Source organism: Lepidochelys kempii, chromosome 5 (genome assembly GCF_965140285.1).
Source record: "Lepidochelys kempii isolate rLepKem1 chromosome 5, rLepKem1.hap1, whole genome shotgun sequence".
Taxonomy (NCBI): domain Eukaryota; kingdom Metazoa; phylum Chordata; order Testudines; family Cheloniidae; genus Lepidochelys; species Lepidochelys kempii.
In genome coordinates this window covers 84,712,500-84,727,947 of record NC_136384.1, presented here as the reverse complement: position 1 = coordinate 84,727,947, position 15,448 = coordinate 84,712,500, and the positions used below count along the sequence as shown (strand labels likewise).

Sequence of the window (15,448 nt, the reverse complement as noted above, 5' to 3'; positions counted from 1 at the left end):
GGCCCATAAAATGGAAGCATCGTGGGAAGGGCCATTCGTGGTCCAGGAGCGCCTGGGAGCTGTTAATTATCTCATAGCATTCCCCACCTCCAACCGAAAGCCTAAGGTGTACCATATTAATTCTCTAAAGCCCTTTTATTCCAGAGAATTAAAGGTTTGTCAGTTTACAGCCCAGGGAGGAGAGGACGCTGAGTGGCCTGAAGGTGTTTACTACAAAGGGAAATGTGCTGGTGGTGTGGAAGAGGTGAACCTCTCCATGACCCTTGGGCGTATGCAGCGACAGCAGATCCAGGAGCTGTGCACTAGCTACGCGCCAACGTTCTCAGCCACCCCAGGACTGACTGAACGGGCATACCACTCCATTGACACAGGTAATGCTCACCCAATTAGGGTCCACCCTTACCGGGTGTCTCCTCAAGCTAAAACTGCTATAGAACGGGAGATCCAGGATATGTTACAGATGGGTGTAATCCGCCCCTCTGAAAGTGCATGGGCATCTCCAGTGGTTCTAGTTCCCAAACCAGATGGGGAAATACGTTTTTGCGTGGACTACCGTAAGCTAAATGCTGTAACTCGCCCAGACAACTATCCCATGCCACGCACAGATGAACTATTAGAGAAACTGGGAAGGGCCCAGTTCATCTCTACCTTGGACTTAACCAAGGGGTACTGGCAGGTACCGCTAGATGAATCTGCCAAGGAAAGGTCAGCCTTCATCACACATCTCGGGCTGTATGAATTTAATGTACTCCCTTTCGGGCTGCGAAATGCACCCGCCACTTTCCAAAGACTTGTAGATGGTCTCCTAGCGGGATTAGGAGAATATGCAGTCGCCTACCTTGACGATGTGGCCATATTTTCGGATTCCTGGGCAGACCACCTGGAACATCTACAAAAAGTCCTTGAGCGCATAAGGGAGGCAGGACTAACTGTTAAGGCTAAGAAGTGTCAAATAGGCCTAAACAGAGTGACTTACCTTGGACACCAGGTGGGTCAAGGAACTATCAGCCCCCTACAGGCCAAAGTGGATGCTATCCAAAAGTGGCCTGTCCCAAAGTCAAAGAAACAGGTTCAATCCTTCTTAGGCTTGGCCGGTTATTACAGACGATTTGTACCGCACTACAGCCAAATCGCTGCCCCACTGACAGACCTAACCAACAAGAAACAGCCAAATGCTGTTCAGTGGACCGGAAGGTGTCAGAAGGCCTTTAACAAGCTTAAAGCGACACTCATGTCTGACCCTGTACTAAGGGCCCCAGACTTTGACAAACCGTTCCTAGTAACCACAGATGCATCCGAGCGTGGTGTGGGAGCAGTTTTAATGCAGAAAGGACCTGATCAAGAATTCCACCCTGTAGTGTTTCTCAGCAAAAAACTGTCTGAGAGGGAAAGCAACTGGTCAGTCACTGAAAAAGAATGTTATGCCATTGTCTACGCTCTGGAAAAGCTACGCCCATATGTTTGGGGACGGCGTTTCCACCTGCAAACCGACCATGCTGCACTAAAGTGGCTTCACACCGTCAAAGAAACTAACAGAAAACTTCTTCGGTGGAGTTTAGCTCTCCAAGATTTTGATTTCGACATCCAACACATCTCAGGAGCTTCTAACAAAGTGGCTGATGCACTCTCCCGTGAAAGTTTCCCAGAATCAACTGGTTAAAATCGTCCTTGAGATGTGGAAAATATTGTTAGTCTTTATGTACTTGGTAGTATATTTAGAGATGCATGTGTCTTATTAACTCTGTTTTCCTAGAGCTCCAGGAAGAAATCCCAGCCAGTGTTTCACCCTAGCTGAGATTTGGGGGGCGTGTCATAAATATAAAGGGAAGGGTAAACCCCTTTGAAATCCCTCCTGGCCAGGGGAAAGCTCCTCTCACCTGTAAAGGGTTAAGAAGCTAAAGGTAACCTCGCTGGCACCTGACCAAAATGACCAATGAGGAGACAAGATACTTTCAAAAGCTGGGAGGAGGGAGAGAAACAAAGGGTTTGTGTGTCTGTCTGTAGTCGTCTTGGCCAGGGACAGAACAGGAATGGAGCCTTAGAACTTTTAGTAAGTAATCTAGCTAGGTATGTGTTAGATTATGATTTCTTTAAATGGCTGAGAAAAGAATTGTGCTGAATAGAATAACTATTTCTGTCTGTGTATCTTTTTTGTAACTTAAGGTTTTGCCTAGAGGGGTTCTCTATGTTTTTGAATCTAATTACCCTGTAAGATATCTACCATCCTGATTTTACAGGGGGGATTTCTTTATTTCTATTTACTTCTATTTTTTATTAAAAGTCTTCTTGTAAAACACTGAATGCTTTTTCATTGTTCTTAAGATCCAAGGGTCTGGGTCTGTGGTCACCTATGCAAATTGGTGAGGCTTTTTACCAAACCTTGTCCAGGAAGTGGGGTGCAAGGTTTTGTGAAGTATTTTGGGGGGAAGGACGCGTCCAAACAGCTCTTCCCCAGTAACCAGTATTAGTTTGGTGGTGGTAGCGGCCATTCCAAGGATAACGGGGGTAATATTTGTTACCTTGGGGAAGTTTTGACCTAAGCTGGTAAAGATAAGCTTAGGAGGTTTTTCATGCAGGTCCCCACATCTGTACCCTAGAGTTCAGAGTGGGGGAGGAACCTTGACAAGGCACATCAAATTTCATAGCAGTCCGGTTAACTATTTGGATTTCAGAGCACTTCCAAGAGTTGGGTTTTAAAGCATATACAGTGGTGGGAATGGAAACCCTCTAGCTGTTTTTCTGTATTGGTACAGGTGCAATATAAAAAACTGTACATTTTCTTAAATACTGTTTTCAGCTGTAATAATTTGTCAACCTTTTATACAAAAGTGCACAAAATTAATGGAAGTTACAGCACATATTACCTAGTTGTGTTTGGAAGCTATGTTGAAGAAGGTTTTAGACACATGGTCTGGTATGTTTTCTTGTGTAATGCAGAAGACAGTGTTCTGAAATGAAAGAATGCAGAAATAAAGCTGTACACAGGAAGATGCAGCCTTAAATGCTGATTATGCCCTGTGGTATCCCTTCCCTCTCAATTGTTTTACCTTCTATAAAGTTATATGTTCATTAATCTTTGAATAACTTGCATTCCAAATCTTCTAGGAATGATGTATTTGAACAGCTAGTACAATTATATGTAATTTAATTGCCCACAATGGTAGATGAAATTCTTTGCAGCTTGTTTCACATGTCATTTTGCTTGGTTTTAATTATGTTGATATAATCCCCCATGTTGCCTGAGAGATTTCTTTAAAAGTCTTGAACTTTTGTTTGAATTATAAAGCTGATGAATTTGGGCCTCCATTTCCTTCTGATGAGCAGACATTATACCAGTCCTTACAGTCAATTAAATTACTTTCTCCCTTCTTTGTAGAAGAAAAGACAAGAAAAGGAGGCATCTATCTCCTTCTTAATTAATGAATTTTCTTATATCCACTTGTATAGAGTGATATTATCTGTTCACTGCAAAATACTAAGCAGCATTTCCTCTGGTTCTTGTTTCTTAGATTCAGAGTACCCAATAGAAATGCAGGGTGTATAATTTTTTTTTTTGCAGTAGAGACTAGTTAAACTGGATGAATAAGAGTTTATTTTGTTGAAAGACCCAGGACTGAGCATGAGTAGTTCCAGGACCCAGACAGGGGTGCTGGAACAATATGTATTGCAGGGGTGCTGAAAGCCATTGAACCAAACTGTAAATCCTGTAAATCAGTGTTTCCCAAACTTGGGACGCCGCTTGTTCAGGGAAAGCCCCTGGCGGGCCCAGTTCGTTTGTTTACCTGCCACGTCCGCAGGTTCAGCTGATTGCGACTCCCACTGGCCGCGGTTCACCGCTGCAGGCCAATGGGGGCTGCTGGAAGCAGCATGGGCCGAAGGACGTACCGGCCGCCGCTTCCTGCAGCCCCCATTGGCCTGCAGCGGCGAACCGTGGCCAGTGGGAGTCGTAAGCAGCTGAACCTGCGGACGCGGCTTGTAAACAAACCGGCCCAGCCCGCCAGGGGCTTTCCCTGAACAAGCAGCATCCCACTGGTGTAAATGATGGAAACCACTTCAAGCCAGTGATGCACCCCTAGTTCCAGCACCTATGGGCCCAGTATACCATCTGGCCTTATCTACAGAAGCACTTGTGCTTAACTTTATGCAGGTGAGTTGTTCTATGGATTTCAGTAGAACTATTCCTGGGCATATTTGCGGGACTGACTCCACTGGGAGTTGCTCTTGTGCCCCTGATCCAGCAAAGCACTTATACACAAACTTACCTTTAAGCATGGGATTAATCTCATTTATAGTACTTTGGTATTCCTCATTTGCTTAAAGTTGAGTATGTGCATATGTACTTTGCAGGGTCATGGTCAGGCAGTGACTGGAGAGTTGAACCATAGTTTGTATGAGTATATAGTGGTATGTCATTTAACTTGTACTGGGATGAAACTGAAAGTGTGACATTTTGTATCTGAACTTTACACCGTGGTTCAAAAAGTGATATAAGGACTAGTTTGAATGTTTAATTGGAAAACTTCATTACATTTAAATTAGGTAAATTATGCTATATACAACATAAATGGTTGAGTGTATTAATGTTAAAATTTTAAAATTTACCTTATGGTGTATCGGCAGCTAGTTTAGATTTTGGTGGGCAGGTGTAAATAAATCCTTCATTCCTATTCTAAGATGTATGGCCCCAGTTTGGCAAAGTATACAAACAAGTGCTTAAGTCCATCCCTCTTCATCAAAGCACCTCAGCACATGCTCTAGTCTTCTTAATGGGACCTAAGCACATGCCTGAAGTTAATGACCTACATACGTGCTTTGCTGAATAGTGATGGCCTGCTGACGAAGGGCCTTGAGAAATAAGTGAGCTGCTGTATTCTGCAACTGTTGTAGACCATTTTATCAATTTCAAGGAAAGCCCAGTTAGGAACACATGACAATAGCCTACCTTGGATAAAATGGTGAGATGTGCATCAGAGAGAAGCAGGTGGACCTTCTGGTTAAGCAATACAAGGCAATAAGCATTCTTGACCATTACTGCAGCACTGGCCTCCAGTCTGAGAAAGGTAGTCAAGGGTGACCCGTAAATTCAGGCAGTCTCAAAAGCAACATCTGTACTTCCTGAATAATAAACATGCACAAGCCACCTGCTAGATTCTCAAAATATTTTCTTCTACCCACAAGCAGCACCTCTGTCATCTTTGAGTTGAGTCTTAACTAGCTATTTCTCATTCAGATAATAAAATGTCTAGCTAGGCAGTCCATAATGGGCTTATTAAAAAGGAAGCTAATGGTGTCATGTGTCATCAGTACTGAAGGGAGAACAGACAACAGCAAATTTATATTTTTAGTGAACTCAAAGTAACAGTTCCTTAAGCGTTTGTTGAACAAAGTTCCAAGATCTTTTTCTGCTTTCTCCTTTAGTAGAAAATTGCTTTTACAAATTGTACTATATGTTCTTTGATTGCAGAATGAATTTAAATAAGCTTACATATATATGGTTATTAAAACATACTTGCTAGGCAGAATATTGAATCCCTATAATTTTTCCATATACAAAAAATTCCTTTGGACTTTGATACCAGAAATCTATTCAGGCAGCTAATATAAAAAGCCATAATTTATATCCATTGTTTTTACTGAAAAAAATTGGATTTTTAATCATTCTAGAACTGGGATCAGCAACTTTTGGCACACGGCCCATCAGGGAAATCCACTGACAGGCCAGGACAGTTTGTTTACTTGCGGCATCCCCAGGTTTGGCTGATCGCCGCTCCCACTGGTTGCGGTTCGCCATTCCAGGCTAATGGGGGCTGCTGATACCGGCGGCCAGCACATCCCTCGGCCCGCGCCACTTCCCACAGCCCCCATTGGCGTGGAACCTACATTTCTGTATCTAGATATGCTGAAGGCAGTGTCTGTTGTAACCAGCATATTGTATTTGCATTTAGCATTGACTTTCACTGAGACTTAGGCCTCTAAATCACTTAGGCGTTCTTGAAAATTTTGGCCCTGTGACTGCTACACACTTAATGTGACTGACTTCAGAATCCTTTACTACTTTTTAAGAATAAAATGAGAGTTTTCTGAAACTTTGTTTTCATTAGGTTTCTGAATTAACAGCAACATAGAAACTTGACATCAGAATGTCAGGCAGGGTTATTAAACTGGCTAAAAACCTGAGGGCTCTGAAGAGGGTCTGACTCTGGGTGATTGCTCGTGAGGGGGAAATGACATGTCTGAATCTGAAATAATGCTCCCCAGTTACAGCTTCATCTAAAGCTCATTGAAGTGAAAGGAAGCCTTGACCTCTGTAGCCATTGGATCATGCCCTTAATTAACCAGGAAGCTCAGCATTCTCCATTCCCACGCTAGGGAAAGTAGAGATAGAGCTGGTGCTAGGGCCAGAGCTAGAAAATTCTAGAAACTAGTAGCTGAGAGTCCAGTTCATATTCCAGAACAATTTCCAAAAAGAGAAACAATTTTTAGGTTTTTCCGGATCATGCAGATTGTTCAAGCCCTTAGTAGAGAGTCGAAGTATATAGGATTCTGAGGTGAAGTGTTTTGAATTTGGCTAAGTCTAAGGGAATGCTGTGGGACTGTAGCTGCTGCTCAGTGGTTAGCTGAGAAAGGGACAGAGTGGTGATGTAGCAGAATCTGACATGGTACTTCCCCACTGCCAAATAGCGGTACTACTGACTCCAAGCATTCACAAATCAGAAGACTAACCAAAACAGGCCCATGTGATTCCCTTGTTAAGAATGGTGTGGTGTTCTGCAGTGATAGCTCAAAACACTGCAGTAACATTATTGTCAGCTGTAGCGTTTGGGGACAATTAAAGCAGAATACTTGAGTATATTTTATAAGGATTTATTTCCAAGCTGAAATATACATAACCCTTCCTCCCCCCTCTCCCCCCATTGTTCCTTAGACGTTCCTTTTAACTGCTGGAAATGGCCCACCTTGATTATCACTACAAAAGGTTTTCTTCTCTCCCCCGCGCCCCCCCCCCCAGCTCTCCTGCTGGTAATAGCTCATCTTAAGTGGTCACTCTCCTTACAGTGTGTATGATAACACCCATTTTTTTCATGTTCTGTGTGTATGTAAATCTCCTCATTGTATTTTCCACTGAATGCATCCGATGAAGTGAGCTGTAGCTCACGAAAGCTTATGCTCAAATAAATTGGTTAGTCTCTAAGGTGCCACAAGTCCTACTTTTCTTTTTGCGAATACAGACTAACATGGCTGCTACTCTGAATCTTGTTCCGGTGTCTTTGCCTCACCTTACAGCATCATTACAGCACCATTTCTAGTAGCATGATGCATTACAGCACCATTACATGAATTACAAACATGATGCTACTAAAAATGGTGCTGTAATGCATGTAATGGTGCTGTAATGCATCATGCTACTAGAAATGGTGCGGTAATGATGCTGTAAGAAGAGGCAAAGACACTAGAAACAAGGTTTATGTATATTCCAGCTTGGAAATAAACCCTGGAGTGGGGCCATGCCGTGGCACCCCGGCGCCCTGGCTGGAGCGCCGGAGTGGAGCCGAGCCACGTGGTGCGGCCCCCGAACCTGGCGCCCCGGCTGGAGCGCCATAGCAGGGCCAAGCTGCTTGGTGTGACCCCTGACCCGGCACCCCGTCTGGAGCTCTGGGGCCGGCTTAAAACGGTTCTGCAGGCTGTAGTTTGCCCACCCCTGCCCTAGGTCCTTGAATGATTGCCCCTTGCCTTACCTAACAGCCTGCTAATTATGGTCTGCTTATTTTGTTGCCTGTAGGCAGTGACAAGGGTCACTCAAGGGTCTTTGGCAGAACCAGCTCTTGGAGGACTCCATTGCTGGCTGCCTTACCTCTGTTAGTTCTATTTAGTTCAGTAGATTTATATCTGACACCTTCTGGGGGCACTTCCCTTTTGGTTTTCTCATTCCTCTGACAAGTCTGTAACTCACTGTTTTGGGAGTGTGGTCTGTTTTTGATGCTATTACTATTCTTTTATCATTATTGTATATGGTTGATTGGCTTCTCTTCAGATTTTGTATTTAGTTTAATCATATAAACAGATGAAATAAATATTATGAGCAGGAGTTATTCCTGGAAACTCTTATTAGTGCTAGTGGAAGTGTGAATGGGTGTTCATCCAATTTTGCAGTTTAGAGCATTTTTAATGTAAAATAGTTAGTTTTGTTTTAGATAATTATTTTTAAGAAATGAAATTTTGCCCTTCAACACTTCAGAATAGTAATAAGTTTTAGTGTGTTTATTGTAACACAAAATTCTTTGTAACAAGCAAATAATGGATTAAATATGTGTGTGTGGCTTATTTTTGTCTGCTGTAGGCTGTTATAACTGAAACAACAATGTCTGTGGATCAGAGACCACCTAAGACAACCTGGTGCCCCAGCAGTTCAGAGCCACGCCCAGTCCAGAGAGCCTTTATTGTGCAACCGAGGGTGATGACCGCTACAGCATTCACCAGCAGTGTGGGAGGTTGGGGGTGGAGGGTGTCTGGGAGAAGCAGGGAGTGCATGATGGGTGCTTGCAGGAGACTAGGGGGATTGTGTGGGAGGTTGGGGGGTATTTGGAGGAAGAACATGGTGTATGGTGGGTGTTTATAGGAGGTTGTGGGGGAGTTGCATGGGAGGTGGAGAAGCAGAGTTATCCCTGATTCACTCTCACCCCCTCCCCCGCACACATCCCTGTCAGGAGCAAGTACCAGGTGCCCACGTGCCCCCCCGCCTCATAGCTGCTGAGCCCAGAAAAATGGGAGGCACTTCCCCATTTCTGCTTCCCACCCTCAAATCGAGCACTCTTCCGTGTGTGCGCGCAGGGGCCTTTCCAGCTGGTCTGACGTGAACAGACTACACCACTGCAGTTCCAGGAGGGTCCACACGGGGCAATTAAAGCACTATGTGTTAAGGTGCTCTGTGATTCATATCTCCATAGACCGGTTTGTGGTACCCCGTAAAATCACTTCTCCCAGAAATCTGTTATGTGAGGTTGCTGCCTAGTTTGCCTATAGCTAGAGTGGTCTCTGCGGTAGATAGCAAGAAAGAAACTCTTCATATACTTCAAAGCACAAGATAAAATTCAAATTTACTTTCACTCTATTTTATTTACCCTACATTTCCTTTCACTTTTTCATCCTAATTTGTGTTGTTATTTTTCCATGTTGTGTATATCATGTATCCCAGAACATAACTGTATTTTAATAACTGCACAGTAAATTCAGAAAGCAGGCTCTGACACTGGTCTAATGAGTCCAAAGTATAACAAATACGGCAAGAGTGGGAAGCAAATATATTGTTGAAATAATAAACCACATAAGAAGATCAACTTTTAAGCATCTATTAACCTAAATGTCTCTTTACTGACTGTATTATGTGAGAGTGACTTCACATATTCACTCTTAAGAGCTTTGGGTCTATCATTAGATGCCCAATGGATTCAATTCATTGAAGAAAAGCCTTCATAGATTTCATCTTGTGCAGACAGTCTCAGCCTTGTGAATAGTTATTTTGTATGAAATCAATATTTGATATCCCTTATACATCACCATTTATCTTGTTCTTAAATCAATTCTCAATTTTCATTGGTGATTTTATGCCTTTTTAATTTTTTTAAATTTATTCTTTCATATTTAATGCATAAAAACTGTATTAATAGATTCTTAAGGTTAAGAACATAAATGTCCAAACATCAGGCTATTCAGAAGTATAGGGAGCCTGTCATCACTGTGGGTGACCAAAAATCCCAGGCAAGGTATAAGTAGAAGTGTGTAGCAAGTGACTCTCTTAAACCACAGATTTTTGTTTCAGACCAATCAGGGTAGTAAATACTGCACTGCATATCACTATGCTGTGTGGGGCTGCAGTAGCTCTGTAGCTCCAACGTGTCCCTTTCCCGGCACAAAGTGAAGACAAGAAGATTCACATAGCAATAGATCTCCTGGCCCTGATCCCAGTCCCATATGTGTCCTGAACCCTGTTATGCAAGGGTTGCAGATCCCCTGAATAGACTCCCTAGAATCCTACCCCTTCCCTTTGACACTGAAACCACACTAGTTCTGCTGCTGGGGATCCTGCACAGCAACAGAGTCAGGAATTGCCCTTCTCTGAGGCCTGGTCTAAATGTAAAAATTAGATTGACCTAGCGACATCACTCAGGACTGTGAAAAATGTTGTGCCCTGACCACATAGTTAGGTCAACCTAATCCCCCGGTATATACGTGGCTAGGTCAACAGGAGAATTCATCTGTCAACCTAGCTACTGGCTCTTGGAGAGCTGGATTAACGACACTGACAGAAAAACACTTTCTATCGTGTAGACGTAGGAAGCACCTACACTGCGGCACTATAACAGCACAGATTCAGTGCTGTAGCTGTGATGCTGTAGTGGTTGTACTATAAACACGGCACGGCCTAAAGAAAAGGATATACTGCATTCATGCCGCACACTATCACCAGTAAATTGTAACCGCTTCACTTAACAGCTGGTTTTTTCAGACTTAACAAAACATCCCTTCTTCACTGAGGCTGTAGTCTCTCCAAAAAAAAATCATTTTCTTATTAAGGAATGTGGGAAAATATGTGGGAAAAAATTTCTTAAATGTTCCTCTCTCCATGCTGGGCTATCTCAGAAGCAGCCACACTACATTTCTGTATCTCACATTTGAGCTGAAAATAAGTATATAAAAATTAGCCGAAAGGATATATATTATCTGAAAATTGTAAGCACCTGCCAATAGGAACTTGGATGAAAGAATCTCATGAAATCATAAGCACAGCTGCAGTGCTATAAAAAGACATATTTGGTCATGTCATATATAGTCTACTGCTAGTTTGAAAAGTGAAACACCTATTTTTTGGTCCCCCATAGTGGAACAAAGTGGAAGTGAAAAGTGGGAGGTGTCTTTCTGCATCTGTAATCTTGAATATTCTTCTGTAGATGTCACAGTCCAGTGGGATCCACAGATGGTATCTTTGAACTGGCCAGAAATAACCTGGCACAGCAGGGTCCAAAGTAATGCAATAGGCTGGTCTACCTTAGCCTATAAAATCCACTGTTTTTTTGTAGACAGACTAGTAAACTTGTAAAACAGCATCCCAGTGTAAGTACTATGGATTAAACATGGAGTCAGATTCTTAGTTGGTGTACGTTTGTCAGCATTGCTCCATTAACTTCAGCAAGGCCCATTGTTTCTACTTCTAACAAAACACTAGCTTTTTAAAACTGAAACATTGTATCAAGTGAATACTATTAATGAATTGTTTAAACAGCAAGAAACAAAATCTGCCCTCAGTGACATACATACAACACCAGTTTACAACTATGGGGGGTCACACAAATATGTCTGAGAACAGAATTTGGTCCTTTGTTATTATGAGTGTCCTTTCTTATTTTGAGAAAAAATTATTACTGCTTTAATTAAAAAACAAATAAATCATGATTCTGTCAATACAGATGTGAAGTATCTGGATGTGCAAAAGGGAAACAGTTATTCAAATGTAATGTGTAATGTCTGTATGCTACTATATATAAACACATGCTGTCCCCCATATTCGGTAATCTTGTACTCTCAAACTCAAAGTGCTCAGCTTTCTTTCAGATGGTGAATTCATGATGCACGTGCAAGACTTAGCAGATTCAATGCAGTCACCTTATTAGAAAAAAACAAAAAACTAAATATACAAAATGGCATCCTTCATGCAAGTTCAGGAGCCAGACAAAATTGTTCTGAGGGCCTAGCCGCTCCCAGGGTATACATGGCATGCACTCCACATATGCAATTGATTCTAGGGTATGTTCTGCCATCATCCCATATGCAGACTGCCCTTTGAGTTCAATGGGAGGTTTGCATGAAACATTGCAGGAAATGGCCTTATGCCTTTTTGGTCCCAAAAATAGTAATCTCATGTCTGTGTTGTAGAGTGACAAAACAGTTAGGACCCCATCTTGCTCCTGTTGAAGCCAATGGCAAAACTCCCTTTGACTTAAATGGGGGAGGATTATTACCAAATTCCTCAAAGTATTGTCTTTTGTTTTTTCCAGTGGATGCTTATTTTTCCTTCGTTCCTTTCAGGTACAAAACATTAATCCTTGCTGATCAAAAGGAAAAGCCATGGCCGCCAACATGGCTAACAGTGCTAATCATCTGCCCTACTTCTTTGGCAATATTACACGTGAAGAAGCAGAAGATTACCTGATGCAAGGAGGGCTGAGTGATGGACTATATCTGTTGCGCCAGAGTCGAAACTACCTGGGTGGCTTTGCTTTGTCCCTGGCACATGGAAGGAAGGTTCATCACTACACAATTGAAAGAGAGCTGAGTGGCTTTTATGCCATTGCAGGAGGGAAGTCACATCTGAGTCCTGCTGAACTCATTAACTATCACTCAGATGAAGCTGATGGTCTTGCTTGTCTACTGAGGAGACCTTGCAACCGGCCACCAGGTGTTGAGCCAAAAACAGGGCCATTTGAGGATTTAAAAGAGACCCTTATCAGGGAATATGTCAAACAAACTTGGAACCTACAGGTAAATGCAATCCCATTTCTGCAATAGAGATGCTTCACTCTGAATTTTTACAAAGTCAATATTATATGGGTTCCAACCCATTGCTACTGCTGTGTAGTGGTTAGGTTTGTGTTAACGCTGCTATATTTGCTTGTGTTTTATGAGCCTTTATTTTTCAGTACATTGTATTAATTTGGCCATAAATGTATTCTTTCCTGAAATGTGGCACAGTTTATCATTTATTTTTTAAGTGTTATAAGACCAAATCTCTCTATGCCAATCAGGATTGAAAACAAACCAAAAAAAGGAAAATAGGTAATTGTTAAACACATACATTTTTGTAAAGGAAGCTGTTGTATACAGAGTGTATGTTTGTGCTTGGCGCACAGTTATTTTGTGTTGTATCCTCCCCTCCTGGCCTGCTTTGTTTGTATGTCTATTTAGATTATATACAATTTAGAACAGGAACTTTTCTTGCTACATGACTGAGAGTTTAAACACAGCATTTTTATACCAAAAGCCTTAGTCTGTTGGTCTGTGAAAACCCATTTGAACCAGTATAGGCACGCAACCTGAAGGGGCAGTACACCACTGGAGTTGTTTGCAGGTTCAGTGACTAGCCTTACCACCTACTGGAGTTCCAAAGAATTCCTAGCCCAAAATGATATGTAACCATTCATAAACTTATACAATATGACAGGTTTCAGAGTAGCAGCCCTGTTAGTCTGTATTCGCAGAAAGAAAAGGAGTACTTGTGGCACCTTAGAGACTAACCAATTTATTTGAGCATAAGCTTTCGTGAGCTACACGAAAGCTTATGCTCAAATAAATTGGTTAGTCTCTAAGGTGCCACAAGTACTCCTTTTCTTTATACAATATGGTCTCCCAAAGATACCCATTGCAATATCTATCACAAACATAAATTCCAGATGTCTGAATTTCGGATTGTCTGTTTGAATTTAGTTTCTGCCCTATGAGTCCAAAACTTGAATAGTAACCAGATTAATTTGATCTAAAACTCTGATTATCCACAGACTTTGGATGTGTCTCACACAGTCCAGTAATTGGCATTTACTATGATGTTGTGTTTGTTGGGTTTTGTTTTGTTTTTTGCACTGTAACAGAAAACAGTACAACTGACCCTTCTGTGCTTTTCCCACTCTGCAGGGTAATGCCCTCGAACAAGCTATTATTAGTCAAAAACCACAGCTGGAGAAACTGATTGCCACTACTGCCCATGAGAAGATGCCTTGGTTCCATGAGAAGATCTCTCGGGAAGAATCAGAGCATCGCGTTCTTTTAGGGACAAGGACCAATGGAAAATTTTTGTGAGTACTTTCATCTCTGGTAGTGGCAGTTGCCACCATGGTTGCTGCACCTCTTCCATAACTAAATCATGAATGAGACTGTGAGAAAGGAGTTGGGTGTTCACTGTGGGAAAGCCCAATGCAGTGTGACATTCATTGCTGCTAACCATTCCAAAGCTAAGCAGATGTCTTCGAGATTAGTTTTTCACCTTTACTCAAATGAAAATATAGAGTGAAAGCAAGCATCATGTTTTGTTCAAGCAGACATTGAGGTTAAATCTGTATGAAGCAGCAGAGGAATTCAGAGTGTCAAGAAAATTCCATTCAGCTTTATATTATGACTGAGGGTATAGTACTGAATGTGATATCAAAGAAATACAAAATACTAGTAAACTATGTTATCATTTAGTGTCCATAATTATTATTTGTTTTTCAAGGAGGCAATGACAATACTTTGTTCTGCAACTAAGTGGCAGCAAGAATGTAATTAAATAATGCTCCTTTCACTTTATCATTCCATTCTGTGTCTATTTCTCTATCCACTCATATAACCCCTCTACTGTTTACCTGATCACAAACAAGACATTTGGGATAATGATTAATCAGAGCTAGTTTGTCAGGAGAAGAGGTGGGCTGAAAATTTTCCAATGGGACAGTTTTCTCTTGGAAAATGCTAATTTGACTCAATCAAAACATTTTGTGGGTTGAATTCAATCCGGAATTACAAATTGTTCTGGTGCCTCAGAAAATGCATTTTCGGATTAATTTACTATTCACCGAACAAATTTTGCCTAGCTGTAGTCACAGTTCCCTCCCTGGTCTGCTCCTGGACCAATGCAGCTACACACTGTAAACTGGATAGGGGGCAAAGTGACAATCTAGCCCTGAGTCATTTTCCTGGTTTCTGTAATAATTTGCCCAATATGTGTTTTCCACGGTAGAAGTTGAGAAATAAACCACTCCTTTATTAAACAGGAACAGGAACTCCAACACTTCTGTGAGTGATAGAAAGGAAACAAAGCTTTAGGTTACAAGTCACACACATCACATAAATATTCCTTCCCAAACAACAATATATAGCAATGTGTATAAGAATCTACCTTGTATTTATAGACTAAGCACTGTATACACTTGTTTCTGTGACAGTAGCTGCTCTAAAACAGATTATGTGGTTTTTTTCTCTTGCTGGTACAGACAGGCAAGCTTGGCAGCTTCATGGAGTGTAGAATTTCTGTGCCTTCTCAATAGGTGTTCTCATCTTCTTCCTGCTATTTCTTGGAATTTACTTTGTATGTGGTCTGAGTTAAGACACGCAACTGAGCAACTCCGGCAGCCTGCTTGTGGCAGCTGTCTTTATTTTCCGGAATCTGTACACACATCATGGAAGCAGCTTCCAAAGCAGAAGAAGCCTAACAACAAACAGAAGAAGGTGCAAGAGCTGTCCTTCCTGAAACACTTCTTTGCCTTCAGTGGAGATAAGTGCTTTCTGGTCACTTTGAACATCTGCTGTTCCCAGTAGGGGTTGGGCAGTTATGGCTTCAGCTTGCTTGAGATGGTTCTCAGCAGCTTTATTGGAGAACCTGGACTCAGCACACAGCTTAGTGTAATGAGGTTCACTCACCACTCTG

General features: G+C 41.9%; 1 protein-coding gene across 1 annotated transcript in view; it reads left to right on the top strand.

Annotated features, from left to right (window-relative positions):
- The window catches only part of SYK (spleen associated tyrosine kinase), an 81,323-nt gene that overhangs the window by 25,837 nt on the left and 40,038 nt on the right, over positions 1-15,448 (top strand). Inside the window, exons 2-3 of the mRNA XM_073344903.2 lie at positions 12,082-12,534; positions 13,681-13,841. Of these exons, the coding sequence (XP_073201004.1) occupies positions 12,121-12,534; positions 13,681-13,841 (575 nt within the window). The 5' untranslated portion in view covers positions 12,082-12,120. The remainder of the gene's footprint in view (positions 1-12,081; positions 12,535-13,680; positions 13,842-15,448) is intronic.